This window comes from Papio anubis, chromosome 14 (assembly GCF_008728515.1).
Source record: "Papio anubis isolate 15944 chromosome 14, Panubis1.0, whole genome shotgun sequence".
Taxonomy (NCBI): Eukaryota; Metazoa; Chordata; class Mammalia; order Primates; family Cercopithecidae; genus Papio; species Papio anubis.
The window spans coordinates 73,826,581-73,849,192 of NC_044989.1; the positions used below are offsets into that span (position 1 = coordinate 73,826,581).

Genomic DNA, 22,612 nt, shown 5'->3' on the forward strand with positions numbered 1-22,612 from the left:
GGACCAGCTGACCAGAAGACTGGGACACCAACTAACGCCTACTTTCTACTCACACACAGAGCTGGTGTTTTCTACCAACAGGTCTCTAAGCACATAGTCATCCAACTGAAGAGGCTTCTGAATATTTCAGTTGTCATGAACCAGTTGACCAGACAACTGGCACACCAACTGCAACCTCTACTCCTACTCACAACATCGGTAGGAAGCCCAGCATTTTCTACCAACAGTCATACAAGAAGTCATCTAACTGAAGAGGCGAAGAACGTTTCAGCAGTTCCTGGACCAGCTGACCAGAAGACTGGGACACCAACTTTACCCTCTACTTTCTACTCACACACAGAGAAGCCTGGTGTTTTCTACCAACAGGTCTTGCCACATAGTCATCTACCTGAAGAGGCTTTGAAAGTTTCAGTTGCTCCTGGACCAGTTGACCAAACGATTGGCACACCAACTGTAACCTCTCCTTCCAGCTCATTTGGAGAGAAGCCCATTGTTATCTACAAACAGACCTTTCCAGATGGTCATCTACCTGAAGAGTCTCTGAAAGTTTCAGTTGCTCCTGGACCAGTTGACCAGACAACTGGCTCACCAACTGTAACCTCTCCTTCCTACTCGCAACATAGAGCAAAGCCTGGCAGTTTCTACCAGCCGGCATTGCTAGGTAGTCAAATACCTGAAGAGGCTCTCAGAGTTTCATCTGCTCCTGGACCAGCTGACCAGACAACTGGCATACCAACCATAACCTCTACTTCCTACTCACTTGGAGAGAAGCCCATTATTATCTACAAACAGGCCTTTGCAGATGGTCATCTACCTGAAGAGGCTCTGAAAGTTTCCATTGTTTCTGGACCTACTGAAAGGAAGACTGAGATACCAACAGGACCTTTAGGTTCCAGTGCACTTGGAGAGAAGCCCCTTCCTTTCTACCAGCAGGCTCTGTTAGACAGTCCTCTAAATAAAGAAGTTGTGAAAGTTTCAGCTGCTCCTGGACCAGTTGACCAGAAGACTGAGACAATACCAGTATATTCTACTCCCTACTCAAATAGGGGGAAGCCCGTCATTTTCTACCAACAGACCCTATCAGACAGTCATTTACCTGAAGAAGCTCTGAAAGTTCCACCTGTTCCTGGACCAGATGCCCAGAAGACTGAGACACCATCAGTATCCTCTAGTTTATACTCACATAGAGAGAAGCCCGTTGTCTTCTACCAACAGGCCCTGCCAGACAGTCAGCTAACTAAAGAAACTCTGAAAGTTTCAGCTGTTCCTCAACCAGCTGACCAGAAGACTGGGTTATCTACTGTAACCTCCTCTTTCTATTCACATACAGAGAAGCCTAATACTTCTTACCAACAAGAGTTGCCAGATGGTCATCTAACTGAAAAGGCTCTGAAAGTTTCAGATGTTCCTGGACCAGCTGACCAGAAGAGTGGGTTATCGACAGTAACCTCTACTTCCTACTCACACAGAGAGAAGCCCATTATTTCCTACCAGCAAGAGTTGCCACGTTTTACTGAAGCAGGTTTGAAAATTTTAAGAGTTCCTGGACCAGCTGACCAGAAGACTGGAATAAACGTCCTGTCCTCTAATTCCTACCCACAGAGAGAGCAGTCTGTCATTTCTTATCAGCAGGAGTTGCCAGATCTTACTGAAGTAACTTTGAAAGCAGTAGGGGTTCCTGGGCCTGCTGACCAGAAGACTGGGATACAAATAGCATCCTCTAGTTCCTACTCAAATAGAGAGAAGCCCAGTATTTTTCATCAGCAGGAGTTGCCAGATATTACTGAAGAAACTTTCAATGTTTTTGTTGTTCCTGGACAAGGTGACCAGAAGGCTGAGATACCAACAGTACCTCTAAGTTACTACTCACATAGAGAGAAGCCTAGTGTTATCTCTCAACAGGAGTTGCCAGACAGTCATCTCACAGAAGACGCTCTGAAAGTTTCACCTGTTTCTATACCAGCAGAGCAGAAGACTGGGATACCAATAGGACCGTCTAGTTCCTACTCACATTCACTTAAAGAGAAACTCAAGATTTCAACTGTGCACATACCAGATGACCAGAAAACTGAGTTTCCAGCAGCTACCCTTAGTTCCTACTCACAAACAGAGAAGCCCAAGATTTCAACTGTGATTGGACCAAATGACCAGAAGACTCCATCCCAGACAGCTTTTCATAGTTCCTATTCTCAAACAGTAAAGCCCGATATTTTATTTCAACAGCAGTTGCCAGATAGAGATCAAAGTAAAGGTATTCTAAAGATTTCAGCTGTCCCTGAACTAACTGATGTGAATACTGGAAAACCAATACCTCTCTCTAGTTCTTATTTTCACAGAGAGAAATCAAGTATTTTCAGTCCACAGGAATTGCCAGGTAGACATGTAACTGAAGATGTGCTGAAGATTTCAACAATTCCTGGACCACCTAGTCAGAAAACAGTATTACCAACAGCTCTTCCTAGTTCCTTTTCACACCGAGAGAAACCCGATATTTTCTATCGAAAGGATTCGCCAGATAGACTTCTAACTGAAGATGATCTAAAGATCTCAAGTGCTCTTGGGCAAGCTGATCAAATTACTGGATTACACACAGTTCCCTCTGGTACTTACTCACATGGTGAGAATCACAAGCTTGTTTCAGAACATGTCCAAAGGCTGATAGATAATTTGAATTCTTCTGACTCCAGTGTTAGCTCAAATAATGTGCTTTTAAATTCTCAGGCTGATGACAGAGTTGTAATAAATAAACCAGAATCTGCAGGTTTTAGAGATCTTGGCTCTGAAGAAATCCAGGATGCAGAAAATAGTTCTAAAACTCTTAAGGAAATTCGGACACTTTTGATGGAGGCAGAAAATATAGCACTGAAACGATGCAATTTTCCTGCTCCCCTTGCCCCTTTCAGAGATATTAGTGATATTTCATTTATACAATCTAAGAAGGTGGTTTGCTTCAAAGAACCCTCTTCCACTGATGTATCTAATGGTGATTTGCTTCAGAGACAGCCATTCACAGAGGAAAGCCCAAGCAGCAGGTGCATACAGAAGGATATTGGCACACAGACGAATTTGAAATGCCAGAGAGGCATTGAAAATTGGGAGTTTATTAGTTCAACTACAGTAAGAAGTCCTCTACAGGAAGCAGAGAGCAAAGTCAGTATGGCATTAGAAGAAACTCTTAGGCAATATCAAGCAGCCAAATCTGTAATGAGGTCTGAACCTGAAGGGTGTAGTGGAACCATTGGGAATAAAATTATTATCCCCATGATGACTGTCATAAAAAGTGATTCAAGTAGTGATGCCAGTGATGGAAATGGTTCCTGCTCGTGGGACAGTAATTTACCAGAGTCTTTGGAATCAGTTTCCGATGTTCTTCTAAACTTCTTTCCATATGTTTCACCCAAGACAAGTATAACAGATAGCAGAGAGGAAGAGGGTGTGTCAGAGAGTGAGGATGGTGGGGGTAGCAGTGTAGACTCACTGGCTGCACATGTGAAAAACCTTCTGCAATGTGAATCCTCACTGAATCATGCTAAAGAAATACTCAGAAATGCAGAGGAAGAGGAAAGCCGGGTACGAGCACACGGTAAGAAAAAAGGTTCAGGCTTATAAACGTTATAGCTTAATAATTTGTTTAAAGTTAGATATTTATGATTTGAGGGTGCCTAGCCAATGAAAAATAAAAACAGGATCAGGAAAAAAAAAATTGTTAGAGTGATTATATTTCTTCTTACAATCCATAAAAAGTCTATTTAACCAATAATGTAGTTAAGTTACAGTATTAGTACCAGCCTAAATTTAGGTTCTTGTTTTTAGGAGAAGTAGATTCTGATGTATGGCAGAGAGTAAAGAGGTCGCTTGGCTCCTGAGCTCCTAAAGCTATCATGTTTCCCTAATCCTCCCATTATAGTATCCTTATTGTGAAGGCAGAAAAAGCCTCCAATTTGCTGTGCTCTAAATTGCTTTTTGTCCTAAAACTACATATATTTTCTCTTTCCCTTTTCTAATAAAACTCTTGGTGGTGTTCTCAGACATTTGAAAAAAAATCAATGTATTTTATACTAAAACTTGGATTAGAGGTTTAAAAGAGAATATTTACAAATCTCATTACTTTCTAATAGAATTCCATTAAAAACAAAAATCTGTAAGACAATATGGGGAATATATTTTGGGAGGCAATTTAAAAGCAATTTAGGCCTACCTAGAAATCGTCCCTTGAGGTTAACTTCCTACACTGTTCCTTGCACCTTTTTATTCTAAAAAAAAAACCCTCCGAGTTGTATTTATTACTTTTATAAATTGTAATTGTAGCAGGAACTAAAGGGAGAGGCAAAGGGACTCTTGATTAGAAGGAGGATTAAGATAAACATGATTGAATACCAGATTTAAAGTGGCTTTTTTGTAGAATTATCTATAGAGCATGGCTTAAGAAAATCAGACTTTGCGGTGAAATGATCTCTGTCAAGAATTTCTGATAGGTTGTCATAGTTAAGAAGACATACTAAGTATTGCGGTGGGTATTACATTGCATATATTGATGATCTTCTGTGTTCTTGCAATTGTTGCCAAATTATCACTTTTGCATTGTATTATCTCAAGTGTATGCTTTCTCTCCAGCCTGGAATCTGAAGTTCAATTTAGCACATGATTGTGGATACTCCATTTCAGAATTAAATGAAGATGACAGGAGGAAAGTAGAAGAGATCAAGGCAGAGTTGTTTGGTCATGGGAGAACAACTGACTTGTCCAAGGTATAAAAGAAATCTGGAAATGAAAAAAGTAAATATGAAAGAATGGGTGATGGAATTTGGATCTCTTACTTGGGCATCAGTTGAATTGCTGATAATATTTGGCTAAAGTGTAAGGAGCCTTTTCTGGTTTTGTTTTTGAGACAGTCTTGCTCTGTTGGCCAGGCTGAAGTGCAGCAGTGCAATCCCAGTTCACTGCAGCCTTGAACTCTTAGGCTCAAGGAATCCTCCCACCTCAGCCTCTCAAGTAACTGGGACCACGTGTGTGTACCACCCTGCTTGGCTAATTTTTAAATTTTTGGCAGAGACAGGGTCTCTCTACATTGCCCAGGCTGGTCTTGAACGCTTGGACTCAAGTGATCCTCTTGCCTTCGCCTCCCAAAATGTTGGGATTACAGGCATAAGCCACTGTGCCTAGGTGGGCATCTTAATTTTTCAAAAGTTAAGATGTAAGTATTAGATACTTACAGTCTAGATATGTGAAGTTTTTATTCATTCCAAGTTCATATTTTGAAAAATTTATCTTCTTAGAAAAGTAAGAACTGATTTGCTTGTTTTATCAATATTTTTTAGAACAGAGAAGACTGAATGTCACCGTTATTTTCTCTTGAAAGTGGTATCTTGAAATCTAGATGAAGTCCAGCTATTTTCAAATGTTTATTTTAAATGCTTGAGTACACAGCTATAATAGCTTATATATAAATGACTTTCATTTTAATAGTACATATTTATTTTCCTTCTATTAACTATTTCATATGTAGGAAAGAGTATATATGAATCATTTATGTAAAGAATAGCAGCAAGTAAATAATAATTCCCGCATATTGACTATCCAGGTTGAGAAATAGAACATTACTAAATACTGTTGAAGTTCTTTGTTTCTCCTTTCCCAGTCATATCTTTTTTATTTCTTATTTTGATATATAATGATTTGCCTGCTCTTCAGTATGGTTTTGAACTCTATAGATGGAATCAATAAGATACATATTCTTTTGAGAACTGGGTGTTTCACACAGTCTTAGGGTTTTGAGCTGCTTCTATGTAGATGTACATAGTTTTCATTTATTCCTTATTACTGTACAGTATTTCAGTGTGTGATTACATAATAATTTATTCATTCTGTGGTTAAGACATTTTGTCTGCTATTTTGCTTAATAGGATATAATAATGCCTATCTTAGAGGGTTTTGGTGTGGATTATGTGAGATAATGCCTATAAAATGCTTAGTAGAATATGTGATATCTAGTTAGTACTCAATAACTGGTAGCTATTATTACTATTATTAATCCTGTAAGAATTGATATAGTTATCATACAAGGATTTCATGGCCTGATTCATACAAAGTTTATTAGAAAACTATTCTCCAGTGATATAGTTTATTTGGATTATCTCAGTTTTGGAAAAGTGTTTGAAAAGTACAAATTAGATTGGATTTTAGGTTTTACATATATGCTTGTGAAAAACAAAATTGACAAAATAATAAGAATAGTAAAATGAACAATTGGTTATCTTAGCACCATTTGTATATATTCTGCCAAAGTGAGCACTACCCTAGCATCATTTGTTTAAAAGTACAGTTTTCTCAGTGATTTGTGTTTCCCTATTTTTAAAAATTGTTTTCTTGTGTTCATATTTCCAGATCCCTCAGCATGCAAGTTGCCTTCCTTTGGGTAGACTCTAGTTTGTCTGTGTTTTTCTTAAAATAAGGTGTCCTGAATTAGATGAAACACAATTTCACTTCTGATCTGACCAGCATGAAATATATTTAGTAATTCTCTTTCTGTCAGTGTACTGTGAGATCTTTAATGGTCACAGCATAATTGGGCATTAAAAAAAAACAACCATATACTGCTTTCAAACCTTAAAGCTGTAGGAAAAAAGCAAAACAAAACCAAACCAAAAACCATGAACTGCTGCCAAGATTTCTATTCTCATTTCTTGTATGTATGTAATACTTTTTTTTTTTTTTAATTCTCTTTTTTTGAGACAGAGTCTCATTTTATTGCCCAGGCTGGAGTGCAGTGGCATGATCTCGGCTCACTGCAAACTCCACGTCCCAGCTTCAAGTGATTCTCCTGCCTCAGCCTCCTGGGTAGCTGAGATTACAGCTACGTGAGTGGCGTGTGACACCACGCCCAGATGATTTTTGTGTTTTTAGTAGAGATGGGGTTTCACTATGTTGGCCAGGCTGATCTTGAACTCTTGACCTCAAGTGATGCGCCCACCTCGGCCTCCCAAAGTGCTAGGATTACAGGCGTGAGCCATTACGCCTGGCCCTATATAATACTTTTTAACTCTCCTGTATTTCTTTTTATTGCTTTTATATCAGTGTTCAAGCCTGTTGGAATGATTTTTAATCTAAATTTGGTCATTTATTTTATTAAAATATCCCTTTCAGCTTTGTGCCATTTGTATATTTGATAAGCATTTTTATCCAAATTAGTGATAAAAATGTTCACTAAGGGTTATGGATAAAAAGTCTAAAACTTTCGGCTGGGCGTGGTGGCTCATGCCTATAATCCTAGCACTTTGGGAAGCCGAGGTGGGTGGATCATTTGAGGTCAGGAGTTTGAGACCAGTCTGGCCAACGTTTGAAACCCCGTCTCTACTAAAAATACAAAAATTACCTGGGTGTCATGGTGCATGCCTGAAATAGTAGCTACTCGGGAAGCTGAGGCAGGAGAATTGCCTGAACCTAAGAGGCGGAGATTGCAGTGAGCCAAGATCGTGCCAGTGCACTCCAGCCTAGGCGACAGAGGGAGACTCTCTGTTTCAAAAAAAAAAAAAAAAAACGTCTAAAACTTTTGAATAAAGATTACTCTCACACTTATGGTGAGTACTTCATGATACTGTCATTCATCCATCTCATGTTTCACCATCTTATGATCGACTTTCTTCAGTCTATTAACTGAGTAGTTGCGAAATAGCGTTTGACTAGATATGCCTTGTTCTTAGGGAACCCGTATTGGCCACACTGTGTACAGTTTTGGACCTTTTATTATTATTTTCTTTTTATTTTTATTTTTTGAGACAGAGTCTCGCTCTGCCGCCCAGGCTGGAGTGGTGCAGTGGCGTGATCTCGGCTGACTGCAAGCTCCACCTCCCGGGCTCACGCCATTCTCCTGCCTCAGCCTCCCGAACAGCTGGGACTACAGGCGCCCGCCACCGCGCCCGGCTAATCTTTTTTTTTGTATTTTTAGTAGAGACGGGGTTTCACCGTGGTCTTGATCTCCTGACCTTGTGATCCGCCCGCCTCGGCCTCCCAAAGTGCTGGGATTACAGGCGTGAGCCACCGCGCCCGGCCATATTTTTTTAACTTAAATATATTAGGATTTCCCTTTAAAGCTTCTCTAAAAGGATAATTTTACATAGGTATATAATACCACGTTGTATGAACATAACAATTTATTCACTACCCTACTGTTGAACATTTATTTATTAATTCCAAAAATACATATTGAATGCCTAATATGTGTCATCACTCATCTATAGGCTGAGGACACACCACTGAACAAAATAGACAAACACATCATGAGCTTACATTAAGTGAGAGTATATGAATAACAACCAAACAGGTAAAATAAATGTCAGATGGTGGGATAAGAGCCAGGGAGACAAAGCAGAATGGTCAATGCAGAACCTGAGAAAGAGGTATTGAGTTAAATATCTGAGTAAGGTGAGAAACAAGGCAGTTATGAGTGACAAGAGTATTCCAGACAGAAATAGCATGCACACAGTTGCTGAGGTAGAGTGTGAAAGGAATGGGAGTGTTAAAGGAAAGGGAGGGGTGCTAAAGGAAAGGGAGGAGGCCAGTGTGTTTGAGAGCGAGAGTGAAAGGGAGAAGACTAGATTGTGGAAGGCAATGGTTCTTGACAGGGATAGTAAATGGCTCCCAAAGAGATATTTTGGAAATTTATGTGATTTTTCTTGGGTCATCACTGTAATTGGGGATTGTTTCTGGAATGCAGTAGATAGGTGTCAGGTATGTTACTATTTCTGTAATATACAAGACAGTTCCACACAATGAAGAGTTGTCCCTTGTCACATACAGCTTTTGAATGTCCCTGTAGATATTAATGTTGATGAAAAACCTTTTATAAATTATTTCAGTGTTTGTTATGTTTTAAATGATTTTTTTTAGTATAGGGTGTTTCTTCTGTTTTTTCTTTCTTTCATGACTGACATTTTTGAAGAGTACAAGCTAATTACTTTGCAGATTCCACTCAAATTGAGTTTATCTGCTGTGTTACCATGATTTGATTCAGATTTGATTTTTATGTAGGAAAGCCACAGAAGTGATGGGCTTTTCATGCTTGTCAGGAGACACATTATGTTGATTTGTCTCAATACTTGTAATGTTAACTCGACCACTTAGTTAAGATGGTATCTGCTGGTTTGTGTGTTTTACATATTAATTAATAAGCAGTTAATAAATATTATGAAGAGATTCTTTGAGACTGTAAATATCTCTAGTTTAGGCTCTAGTGTTTATACTTGCCTGAATAATTTATTAATAAAATAGCTTTAATTTGGTGATCGAAAAAAATTCTATCATCACTTCAGCATTCATTCATTGGAATTCTGTGGTAAGTTAAAAGTGTCCCTTCTCCATTTATTTATTTATATCATTATGGGCTCTTGGATTTTTCTTCTCAAAGGGTCACAACCTATCACTATCATTGTTTATTTTTATACTCAAATTACCCCACACTTGCCCATGAGAACCATTTTAAGCTGGTGCCTGTGTGTTTTTCTCATGATCCCATCATTTCATGAGCATTCACCCACTTTCTAAGATAGGAAGATACTCTAGGAATATCTTATATTTTCTTTCTACCAACCCTAGAGCTGTCTGTTTCTCCAAGGGGCCCTGGTTCTTTTTAGCAGAGAATAGCATGTAGAAACTAAGATATGTATGCTTGGTGTGCTTATTGATACTATGATACTGTTGCCTTTATGCCTTTTCAGCAGATGATGTGTATATACATAATTGCACACACAACCCCCTCTCCTCTGTATGCCTGTTTCCTTATCTATTACTTTTATTATAAAATGAAAGCTGTGAGTTTATACTAGTACATCCAGTTCCATTCCAGTACTACAGGGTTATTCTAGCCTTTTTTTCTTTCTTTATTTGTAATTCACTTCTCTGATAGTAAGAAACTTGGCTCCCATTATCCTCCATATATTTAGTTACTTGTTTAAATTCCCTTGTATGTTTCTCCCTCAGCCACTCTGCTCATCATGCCTGCAACAGATTGAATTTCTTTCCCAGCCCCAAATCTCTTTCAACCTACAAGTTTTATATGTAATATAATTATTATTATACCATTCCAGATATTTTTAAATTTCCATTTTGATTTGTTTCAACAGTGAAAGGTGATATATTAGGATAATACCTTCAGTGTGCTGAAAGAAAATAAATTATATCTACCTAGAATTGCGTGTCAGGGAAAATCTGTTTTAAGAATGTGGTAATATAAAAGTGATTTTGGACAATAACAGTTCATTCAACTCTCATTAAAAATTTCTAAGTGGTTACCTCAGACTAAAGGGAAATAATCTAATATGGGAAATTTGTGATATAGGAAATATTAAAGAGCAAAAGATGTGTTAAGTATGTGGATAAATAAAGCTAAATACTTAAGTATATGAAACAAAAATACTAGGACCTTCATGACTGAGATAAAATGTGGCAGAAACTTAAAATATATGACAACAATATCGTACAGGTTTGAAGCTGTATAAATGGAGTTAATCTTTTTCCAAGTTTCTTAACTGGGAAAAAGTTAGGTATTATTTACTTTAGCTTGATAACTATATGTGTTATAATTTCTACGATAACCCTGTCCCCTACATCATACCTTACTACAAAATTAATTTGAGATGGATCATAGACTTTACGTTGAAAAGTAAAATAAAGTTGCTTGAAAATCTCTTCATGATGTTGGGTTAGGCAAAGGTTTCTCAAGAACAAAAATACACTATCCATAAAATAAAGGATTGATAAATTGCTCTTCATGAAAATTAAGAACGTCTGGTAATCAAAAGGCACCATGAAGAGTGAAAAGTCAAGCTACACAGTGGAAGAGGGCATTTCGGATACATATATTTGATAAGGGACATAAATCTAGAATATATAAGGAACTCATGCAAATCCATTTTTCCTACCCAAAGACTTCAATAGGTGTCTCATAAATGAAGATATCCAAGTGGCCAATAAGCATTTGAAAACATTCTCAATATCACTGCCTCTTAGGTAATGCAAATTAACCATAATGAGATACTGCTTCATATCAGAGTAGCTAAAATTAAAAAGAGAACAATACTAAATATTGGTAAAGTTATGAAGCAACTGGAACAGTCATTTATTGCTGATGGGAAGGTAAACTGGTACAAAACTCTTAAAATAATTTACAATTATTTCATAATGGTAAACATATACCTGACCTGGGACACTTCATTACTACTTCTTTTTAGGTGCATACTCAAGAAATATCAGTACCTATGTTCAGTAGAAGACATGGTCAATAACAATTATAGTAGCCTCAAACTGAAAACTATATAAATGTATATCAGGAGTAGAACAGATGAATCAATTATGCTTTATTCATACAGTGAAATCCTGTGTAGCCATAAAAGAGAGCAAACTACTACTGCCTCAACAACTTTGAAAGCTGTCACACATGTTGTGGTTAGCAGAAAAGCGAGACACAAATGAGCCATACTGAATAATTCCATTCGTCTGAAATTCAAAAACTAACCAATGGTGAAAAAAGTGATAAGAATGGTTACCTCTGGTGGAGTCAGGTGTGTGTTATTGACCAGGAAGAGGCACAAGAGGTCTTCTCAGGTATAGGAAGTTTTGTATATCTGGATATGGGCAGTATTTACATTGCTGTCAACACATATAAAAAATAAACTGCCTGACTTCAGATTTGTACACCTTATTAATGATTTATGGTATATTAATTAAAAAGAAACATTGAACAAGAGATACAATTGAAATAGAAAAGGAACTTTAAAAAGGCAACCATTTCTAATCATAGCAAAAACTTTATAAAAAGCATCAAGGTGTAAATCTAACAAGATTTATGAGATGTTTTATTAGAGAATAGTAAAATTTCATTTGAAAGGCTAAGTGCATAGAGAAATAAATTATATTTATTAATAAGACTCTATATCCAGCTGGCACAGACTGCTTCAATGAATCAAGGCAGATGTTTCTTTAAATTTTTTTTATCATGGTAAAATACACATAACACAGAATTTACCTCTTAACTATTTTTAAATGTACAGTTTACTGGTGTTAAGTACATTCATATTGTTGTGCAACCACCACCACTACCATCCATCTCCAAGACTCTTTTCATCTTGTGAAACTGAAACTTTTGCCCATTAAATAGTAACTTCTCGTTCTCTTCCCATCTGCCGCAGGCAACCACCATTTTCCTTTTTGTTTCGTATGATTTTGATTACTCTGAGTACTTCCTATAAATGGAATAATACAATATTTGTCTTTTGGTGACTGGCTTATTTCACTTAGTCGCATGTGGTTCATCCATGTTGTAGCATGTAAGTGAGTCTATAATAGACAGTATATACTTGGAGCATTCTGCCAATCTCTGTCTTTTGATTGGATAATTTATTTGCTTTTAAAGTAATTAATGATAAGGAGGAACCTGCTTCTGTCCTTTTTCTCTTTGTTTTCTACATCAAGGTACAAATTTTATGTTCAGATACAATTCCAAACCACAATGAGGATTTATCTTACTGCCCTCTACCCCACAGAAATGCATTCGTAGGCTCCTAAAGGAAACTCTGTTAGATTGCTTGTTGTCAAAAACTATTGAGATCATTTTGGCCTGTTCCATGCTATGAGAATGAGATTCACGCTGTACCCAAGGATTTACTGATCTCTCTTGGCAGAATACTGTCTCTTCTCCTTCTCTTTTCTGTTTGGTAATAGAAGAAGAGAAGAAAAGTTTGAAGTCAATTCTTTATGTCATTTAGTATATGAACCAATAACTCAACACGTTTAGACAAAAAACCATGAAATAAACTTTACTTATACTCTAAAATAAACCAAACCAAACTACAAAAGTAGTAAGAAGGAAATTATAAAATAAAATCTATCAATTAACTAGAAAACAGAAAAATAGAATTGAGCATTAAAGTCTAGATTTGGACCTTGAAAAAATTCCAAATCAAAAGAAAGCTCTGACTAGCTAGAAGAGGAGAAGGAAAAACATACAATGTTATAAATGAAAAGGAGCATGCCAGATAATACCACTGAGAAAATTTGAAATAATGAGAGAAAATAAAGTATAACTCTTTTCTTGTTAGGTATAAAATTTTCATGAAATGACTGATTTTCTTAGATAATGTAATTAAACAGAAATGTGTAATAGAGTAAACATGACTGAGAGAGGAAAACTTTATTGATCAAACATTTGGCTTCCAAGTAAAGTACCTGACCTAGCTCAATATTAGGTAACATTATGGAGTATTTGCTGGGTGTGATAATGACATTGTGGTTATATGATAAGTGAATTATTTAGGGTTGAAGTGTCAAATCACAGTGTCTTTGTGGAAGGATAAAGCTTTGTGGAGGGATAGGGGAAATTGTTCGACAGTTGTTGAATCTAAGTAGAAGGAATTCACATGTTTATTTTAACATTCTATCAACTTTTTGGTATATTCTTAACAAAAAGAAAAAAACAATGCCTGACTTAGATGTTTATGTGGGTGACTCAAGCTATCAGGTAATGGATAACTCCTGTGCTATATAAAGAGTTCTAATACACTAATAAAAACTTCCTAATTTATTTGAGGACATTAACAAAAACCTCAGAAGACATACCTGAAATTATGAATCTTTCACATCAGTGTGATGTCTCCACTTTTATTTCTAATTTTATTTATTTGAGTCTTCTAGTTTTTTCTTAGTCTAGCTAAATGTTTAACATTGTTTTTACCTTTTCAAAACTAACAGTTTAGTTGATTTCTCCCTGTTTTTCATTTCTGCTCTAATTTTTATTCTTTCATTCTTTCTGCTAACTTTGGGCTTGGTTTTGTTCTTCTTTTTCTAGTTCCTTGAGGTGTAAAGTTGAGTTGCTTATTTGAGATCTTTCTTCCTTTGAAAACAGACAGTTATCATTAGAAACTTCCCTCTTAGTCCTGATTTTGCTTCGTCCCGTAAGTTTTCATTTGTTGTATTTTTGTCTTAAGATATTTTTTAATTTTCCTTGATCTCATCTTTGATCCACTGGTTGTTTAAGAGTGTTGTTGCTCTACCGGTGGGATTTGATTGCATGATGTCTCACAAAAAGTTATCCGCTCCCAGGCATGGGTCCCTCAGCTTCCTGCCTCGGAAGCGCAGCAGCAGGCATCGCGGGAAGGTCAAGAGCTTCCCTAAGGATGACCCGTCTAAGCCGGTCCACCTCACAGCCTTCCTGGGATACAAGGCTGGCATGACCCACATCGTGCGGGAAGTTGACAGGCCAGGATCCAAGGTGAACAAGAAGGAGGTGGTGGAGGCTGTGACTATTGTGGAGACGCCACCCATGGTGGTTGTGGGCATTGTGGGCTACATGGAAACCCCTCGAGGCCTCCGGACCTTCAAGACTGTCTTCGCTGAGCACATCAGTGATGAATGCAAGAGGCATTTCTATAAGAACTGGCATAAATCTAAGAAGAAGGCCTTTACCAAGTACTGCAAGAAATGGCAGGATGAGGATGGCAAGAAGCAGCTGGAGAAGGACTTCAGCAGCATGAAGAAGTACTGCCAAGTCATCTGTGTCATTGCCCACACCCAGATGCACCTGCTTCCTCTGCGCCAGAAGAAGGCCCACCTGATGGAGATCCAGGTGAATGGAGGCACCGTGGCCGAGAAGCTGGACTGGGCCCGTGAGAGGCTCGAGCAGCAGGTACCTGTGAACCAAGTGTTTGGGCAGGATGAGATGATCGACGTCATCAGGGTGACCAAAGGCAAAGGCTACAAAGGCACACCAAGAAGCTGCCCCGCAAGACCCACCGAGGTCTGTGCAAGGTGGCCTGTATTGGGGCATGGCATCCTGCTTGTGTGGCCTTCTCTGTGGCATGTGCTGGGCAGAAAGGCTACCATCACCACACTGAGATCAACAAGAAGATCTTTAAGATTGGCCAGGGCTGCCTTATCACAGACGGCAAGCTGATCAAGAACAATGCTTCCACTGACTATGACCTGCCTGAAAGAGCATCAACCCTCTGGGTGTCTTTGTCCACTATGGTGAAGTGACCAATGACTTTGTCATGCTGAAAGGCTGTGTGGTGGGAACGAAGAAGCGGATGTGCACGCTCCGCAAGTCCTTGCTGGCCCAGATGAAGCAGCGGGCTGTGGAGAAGATTGACCTTAAGTTCATTGACACCACCTTCAAGTTTGGCCATGGCCACTTCCAGACCATGGAAGAGAAGAAAGCATTCATGGGTCCACTCAAGAAAGACCGAATTGCAAAGGAAGAAGGAGCTTAATGCCAGGAGCAGATTTTGCAGCTGGTGGGGTCTCAATAAAAGTTATTTTCCACTGGAAAAAAAAAAAAAGAGTGTGTTGTTAATTACCACATAATTGTGATTTTCCCAGTTTTCCTTCTGTTACTGATTTCTAATTTTAGTCTATTGTGCTTGGGAAAAAAAGCTTGGTATCATTTCAGTCTTCTTAAATTTGTTCAGACTTGTTTTATGACTTAATATGTGATCTTTCCTGGAGAATGTTCTGTGTGCAGTTGAGAAGACTGTGTATTCTGCAACTGTTAGGTGGAATATTCAGTATATGTGTGTTCTATTCATTATTGAAAATGGAGTACTGACATCTTCTATTGTATTGCTATTTTTCCTTTCAGTTCCGTCAGTGTTTGCTTTATATATATATATATATATATATATATATATATATATATATTTTTTTTTTTTTTTTTTTTTTTTTTTTTTTTTTTTTTGAGATGGAGTCTGGCTCTGTTGCCCAGGCTGGAGTGCAGTGGTCGGATCTCAGCTGCCTCACTGTGTGCCTCCGGCCTCCGGTTCACATTTATTCTTCCTGCCTCAGCCTCCCGAGTAGCTGGGAGTACAGGCGCCTGCCACCTCGCCCGGCTAATTTTTTTTTGTATTTTAGTAGAGACGGGGTTTCACCGTGTTAGCCAGGATGGTCTCGATCTCCTGAACTCGTGATCCGCCCATCTCGGCCTCCCAAAGTGCTGGGATTACAGGCTTGAGCCACCGCGCCCGGTCTGCTTTATATATTTAGGTGCTCTGATGTTGAATGTATATATGTTTATACTTGTGTTATCTTCCTGATGAATTGACTCTCTTATCATATGACCTTCTTTGTCTCTTGGGATGGTTTTTTATTTAAAGTCTATATTGTCTGATAGTATGGCCACAACTGTGCTCTTTTGGTTGCTATCTGCATGGAGTATATTTTCCTGTTCCTTCACTCTCAGCCTGTGTGTCCTTAAATCTAAAGTGAGTCTCTTGTAGATAGCATATAGTTGGATCTTATTTTTAAAATTAATTCAGCCACTATATGTCTTTTGATTAGGGAGTTTACTGCATTTACAGTAAATTATTGATAGGGAAAGACTAACTAGTTCCATTTTGTTAATTGTTTTCTTTCTTACAGTTCTTTCGTCCCTTTTCTCCTCTCTTGCTGTCTTCCTTTGTAATTTGTTGATTTTGCTTTGATCCTTCATTTTTTTTTCTTTTTCTTTTGTGTATCTTCTATAGGTATTTTCTTTGTGGTTACCAAAGTCTTACATAAAACAACTTATAGCTACAGCAAAAGCAATTTAAAAAATAGACAAACAGGACTGCATCAAACTAAAAAGCTTTTGCACAGCAAAGGAAACAGTTAAGAGAATGAACTGGTAATCTATGGAATAGGAGAAAATATTTGTAAACCATGTATCTAATGAGGGGTTAATATCCAAAGTATATAAGGAACACCTGCAAATCAACAGCCAAAAGAAAAAAAAGAAAAAAAAAATCCCCAAAACAAAAAACAAATAACCTGGTTAAAACATGGGTAAAAGACTTAAATGAACATTTCTTAAAACATACAAATGTGTAAGGTGCTGTATATGAAGAGATACTCAATATCGCCAGTCATCAGGAAAATGCAAATCAAAACCACAATGACTTACCACTTCATATCTGTTAGGATGGCTGATATCAAAACAAAACAAACTGTAACAGGTGTTGGAGAGGATGTGGAGAAATTAGAACCCTGAACACTGTAGATGGGCGTGTAAAATAGTGTAGCCGTTGTGGAAAATAGTATGGAGATTCCTAAAAAAAAAATAATAGAATTACCATATGATCCCACTTCTGGGTGCATATCCAAAGGAAATGAAATCAGAATCTTGAGGAGATCCCATGTTCACAATAGCATTAATCACAATAGCCAAGATACATAAACAAGATGTATAAACATTGATAGATGAATGGATAAAGAAAATGTAGTATATACATACAATGGAATATTATTCTACCTTAAGGAGGTCTTGGTGTATGTGACAACATGGATGACCCTGTAAGACATAAATAATCCAGTCACAGAAGGACAAATACTGAATGATTTCACTTACGTGAAATATCTAAAAATAGTCAAATTCAGAAAACAGAGAGTAGAATGGTGATTGCCAAGGACTGGGAGGAAGGGGGAATTGGGAATTGATGTTACATAGGTATCACAGGCAAAGCAGGTAGTTCAATATTAGGAAATTTATGAATAAGTTTTTACATTAGTAGATCTAATGGAGAAGTCATAATTCATTAAGCTCCAAAAAGTATTTGGGAATTTAAAAATCTGTAATTAAAAATATTTCTTTAGAAGAATATTTCTTTACAGTAGAATAACACCTCAAATATGATAAAGAATATGTATTTGAAATTTGCAATCAGCATAATAAAGGCAAATACTTTTGTTATGCATATAAAACATTTGTGAGAGAAGTCATATAATGTGGTGGAGTAGGGAACTCTAGGGTTCTTACAAAAACACCTAGTTAGCTTCCAGAAACTATCAGAATTAATTTTTATAGAACTCTGGAATTTAGTTAACATTAAAAAAACAGGAAAAGTAAGGAGCTGTAGCACTGCAGAAAAACACGATGGCACCTTAAATTGCTCACCTACCATTCCTTGTGCCTAGATTAATAATGGCTTTGAAAACAGCAGCTTACACTCATGGTGCAGGCTGTTAGCACCGGAAGGGTTAGTACAGATCTTGCTCTCAAAAGATTGTGATTGTTTTAACCTGTCTGAAGTCTCTGAAGGACCGGTATAGAGCTTCCTTTTGTTTTACACAACTCAGAGCTTTCCGGGGACTGGGGTGGCTTATCCGTCATCACGTGTCAAAAGTATTTAAAAGCCAGAGTATCAACTGTAGAAGTCTGAGTCAGGATAAAAATTAGGACAATGAATAGGTAGACAAAAAGCCAGGAAGGAACAGTTGAAAAGGAGATACAGGGTGGTATAAGGACTTTTAAATGCTTTTGTATATGCTGAGAAATTGAGAATGCTATGTACATGCCTAGGATTGGACAACTCCTTACAGAAGGCTTGAGAAGACCCTAAGCTTTCACCACTAGCTGACCTTCCGGCTCTGCCTCACTAAGTAGGATGTGAAGGTTAAGATAGAGTTGTGAACAGTCTGGCTAAGTTTTCATGAAATGCCGCAACACAGAGCAAAAAGACTGGGACTGGTTTTTTTTCTTTCCTATTACCTTTTTTGTTTCCTTGGCTGCAGGTGTTTAAGGAAACGGTCAAAACAGTAGTTGACCCTGAAGCTAAGTGAGCACAGACTTCACTTCCATGTACAACAAAGAATGTAAACTTTATGAAATAGTCAGTAAACAACACTTACAACAAGCAGTAACAGCAAACTCCAGGGAAGGGGGAGAATTCCAGTATCCAGAGTTGTCACATTATAATATTCAATATGTCCAGTTTTCAACAAATTATAAGGCATGCAAAGAAATAAAGAAGTGTGACTCATTCAGAGGAAAAAAGAGAAATTAGTGAAACTATCCCTGAGGAAGCCCACCTTAAATGTACTCAATGAGCTAAACAAAACCATCAGCAAAGAACTAAAGGGAACCAAGAAAAGGATTTCTCACCAAAAAGAAATATCAACAAAGAGAAATTATAAAAAGGAAACAAATAGAAATTCTGCAGCTGAAAAGTACAGTAACAAAAATTCATTAGAGGGGTTCAATAGCTGATTTGAGTAGTCTGAACAAAGAATCAGTGAACTTGAAGAAAGGTCAGTTGATGTATTCATTTGAGGAGCAGAAAGAGAAAAGAATAAAGAAAATGAACAGGGCTATGGGACATCCCCAAGCATACCAACATATGCATTATGGGATTCTTAGAGGGAAGAGAGAGAGAGACAGAGAGAGAGAGAGCAAAAGGGGCAGAAATAACATTTGAAGAAATAATGGTTGAAAACTTCCCTAATTTGATGAAAAATGAACTCCAAATGGGTTAAACTCAGAGACCCACACCATGACCTATTATAGTCAAATTGTTAAATACTTAGCATAGTTACTGGTTCTATTAGTAGAAATATACTTTCCCTAATGAAGTCAGCTTTAACAGATTTTTTTTAAACAAGTGTTTCCAAAAGCTTATTGATTTTAAGTAAGTTTTGTGTCACATGGTAATATATTTCTTTTATTTGTAGAAAGTAAATTTTTACTTTTTAGTGCTTGTTGACTCTTTGTGTGTGTGTGTGTGTGTCTGTGTATTGGTTTACGTGATGGTGAAGAACTACTTATTTCTTTTTTGGTTTGTTATATGAGGTCTTTGACATTGTTTGTGACAGGGTCTTGCTCCGTCACCCAGGCTGGAGTGTAGTAGCTATATCATAGCTCACTGCAACGTCCGCCTCCCGAGCTCAAGCTGTCTTTCCACCTCAGTCTCTCAAAGTGCTGGTATTACAGGCTTGAGCCACTGCACCTGGCTGATGTGTCATTAAGCTGGACAATGAAAGAATAATATAACCTGATAAAACTCATGTAGATCTGTTGAGAAGAGAGAATTAATTTTAATTGTGAAATAGTCTCTGGAAATTAGTAAAAGACGTATTTTAGCTAACCAGTAATTTCATAACTTTATCTCAGTATAATTTACTGTAATACATAAGGTTTGCCCACTTAAAGTGTATAGTTTGTTTACAGAATTTTACAATAACATAATTTTAGAACTTTGTTGTCATTCTCCCCTCTTCCCCAATTCCCTAGCCCTAGGCAAACACCAGTTCACTTTCTCTCCCTATGGATTTGCCAATTCTGAACATTTTATGTAAATAGAATTGTAATATATGATCTTTTGTGACTGCCTTCTTTTACGTAGCATAATGTTTTCAAGAGTCATTCATGTTATGTTGTAACATGAATCAGTACTTCATCCCTTTTTATTGCCAAATTATATTTCATTGTGTAGATATTTTGTTTACTCATTAGTTGGTAGACATTTGGATTTTCCACTCTGGCCATTGTGAATAGTGCTGCTATGAACATAGTAAGTGTTTATGTGTTAGAGTGGATGTTTCATTTCTCTTGGGTATATACCTAACAGTAGAATTACTGGGACATATGGTAACTCCATGTTTAACATGTTGAGGAACTTCTAAACTTTTTTCTGAAGTAGCTACGCTATTCACATTCCCACAAGCAGTGTATGAGGGTTTCAGTTTCTCCATATCCTTTCCAACATTTGTCATTTTCTGTCTTTTTGATTATAGCCTGATGTTAAGGGTATTTATTGTGATTTTTTACCTAGTTCTAACAACTAATGGTGTTGAACATCTTTTCATGTGATTATTGGTCATTTATCTTTTCTGATGAAATACCTATTCAAATTATTTACCCATTTATAAATTTACCACTTTACAAATTTGTTGAATTGCAAGCATTCTTTTTATATTCTGGATATTAGGCCATTAGCAGATTTATGGACTTACCAATATATTCTCCCATTCTGTAGGCTTTTTCACTTTCTTGATGGCGACCCGTGATACACAAAAGTTTTAAATTCTCATGAACTCTAACTTAGCAGACTTTTATTCTTTGCACTTTTGGTGACATATCTAAGAAATCAGTGCATAACCCAGGGTCACAAAGATTTAGTGTTTTCTTCTGAGATACTTAGTTTTGGTTTTTATGTTTAGGTCTGTGGTTCTATTTGACGCAATTAAAATTTTTATTTTTATTTTTTTAAAATTGTGATAAAATATACATAAAATTTATCATCTTAACCATTGTTAAGTATATGGTTCAGTGGCGTTAAGTACATTCATGTTGTTGTTTAAACAATCTCTATACTTTTTAAATCTTGTAATACTGAAACTCTATATCCATTAAACAACAAGTCCTCATTTTCGCCTTTCCCTTAGCCCCTAGCAACCACTATTCTACTTTCTGTCTCTGTGAATTTGGCTACTCTAAGTACCTTATAGTAGCGGAATCACACAGTATGTGTCTTTTTGCCACTGGCTTATTTCATTTAGTAGTATATTCTTAAAATTCACCCATGTTGTACTATATGTCAGAATTTCCTTCTTTTTTAAGACTATATTATTCCATTGTGTGTGTATGCTACATTTTGTTTATCCATTCATCTGTTGATAGACACTTGAGTTGCTTCTGCCATTTGGCTATTGTGAATAATGCTGCTGTGAACATGCTTGTTATAATTATCACTTCAAGATCCTGCTTTCACTTCTTTTGGGTATAGACCCAGAAGTGGAATTGCTGGATCATATAGTCATTCTATTTTTAAGTTTTTGAGGAAGCCCCATGCTGTTTTCCATAGGGGCTACACTTTACATTCCCACCACCAGTGTTCGAGGGTACTAATTTCTCCACATCCTTGCCAATACTTGTTATTGTCTGGTTTTTTTTTTTTTTCCCTTCTTAATAATGGCTATTCTAACAGGTCTGAAGTGATGTCTCATTGTGGTGGTGATTTTCATTTCCCTTATGATTAGTAATATTGAGCTTGTTTTCATTTTTGGTTAGTCAGTTGTATACCTTCTCTGGAGAAAAGTCTATTATTTTTGCCTATCTTTGAATCAGGTTTTGTTGTTGTTCTTGAGTTGTAAGCGTCCTTTATATGTTCTGGATATTAACCTTATATCAGATACAGTGAGTTTTTGCCTCACATCTTTGTTGAGTTCTTGGAAACTGTGACTTGTAAGTGAAGTGATGTATAGCATAGCAAAACAAACTGATATAGGTTAATTGATAAAACAAAAGTTAAGCTCCTATGGTATTCAGTACATTGTTTCACTTAAAGATGCAGTTTCTAAGTACCTATTGATGATGTTAAGTGAAGACTTATTGTACATGATTAGCAAATATTTTCTCCCATTTTCTAGGTTATCTTTTCACTCTGTTGATGGTGTCCTTTGGTGAACAGAAGTTTTAAATTTTGATTTAGTCCAATTTATTGACTTTTACTTTTGTTGCCTTTCTCCTTTGAGTCAGTTTTTGTGTATGGCATGCAAGTTCATCTTGGCATATAGATATTGAGTTGTTTCAGCACTGTTGAAAAGACTTCTTTCCCCATTGAATTTTCATGACCTCTTTGTTGAAAATCAATTTACCATAAATGTTAGCGTTTATTTCTGGACTGTCAGTTCTATGTCATTGATCTACATGACTGTCCTTATGCCAGTACTGCACTGTCTTGATTGTTGTAGCTTTGTAGTAAGTTTTGAAATCGGAAAGAGTGAGTCCTCCAACGATGTCATTTTCAAGATTATTTTGGCTATTCTGGGGTTACAATCTGCTTGTCAATTATTGAAAAAAAAAAAAGCTAGGCTTTTA

At 37.0% G+C, this 22,612-nt stretch overlaps 1 protein-coding gene and 1 pseudogene across 2 annotated transcripts in view; both read left to right on the forward strand.

Annotated features, from left to right (window-relative positions):
* Positions 1 to 22,612, forward strand: part of ALMS1 (ALMS1 centrosome and basal body associated protein) — a 221,054-nt gene that overhangs the window by 69,611 nt on the left and 128,831 nt on the right. Inside the window, exons 9-10 of the mRNA XM_031655501.1 lie at positions 256 to 3,583; positions 4,615 to 4,748. Coding sequence (XP_031511361.1) covers positions 256 to 3,583; positions 4,615 to 4,748 — 3,462 coding nt within the window. The remainder of the gene's footprint in view (positions 1 to 255; positions 3,584 to 4,614; positions 4,749 to 22,612) is intronic.
* Positions 12,045 to 15,328, forward strand: LOC101009584 (annotated as a pseudogene). The gene has a single exon (XR_162293.5). The product of XR_162293.5 is annotated as a 60S ribosomal protein L3 pseudogene (transcript).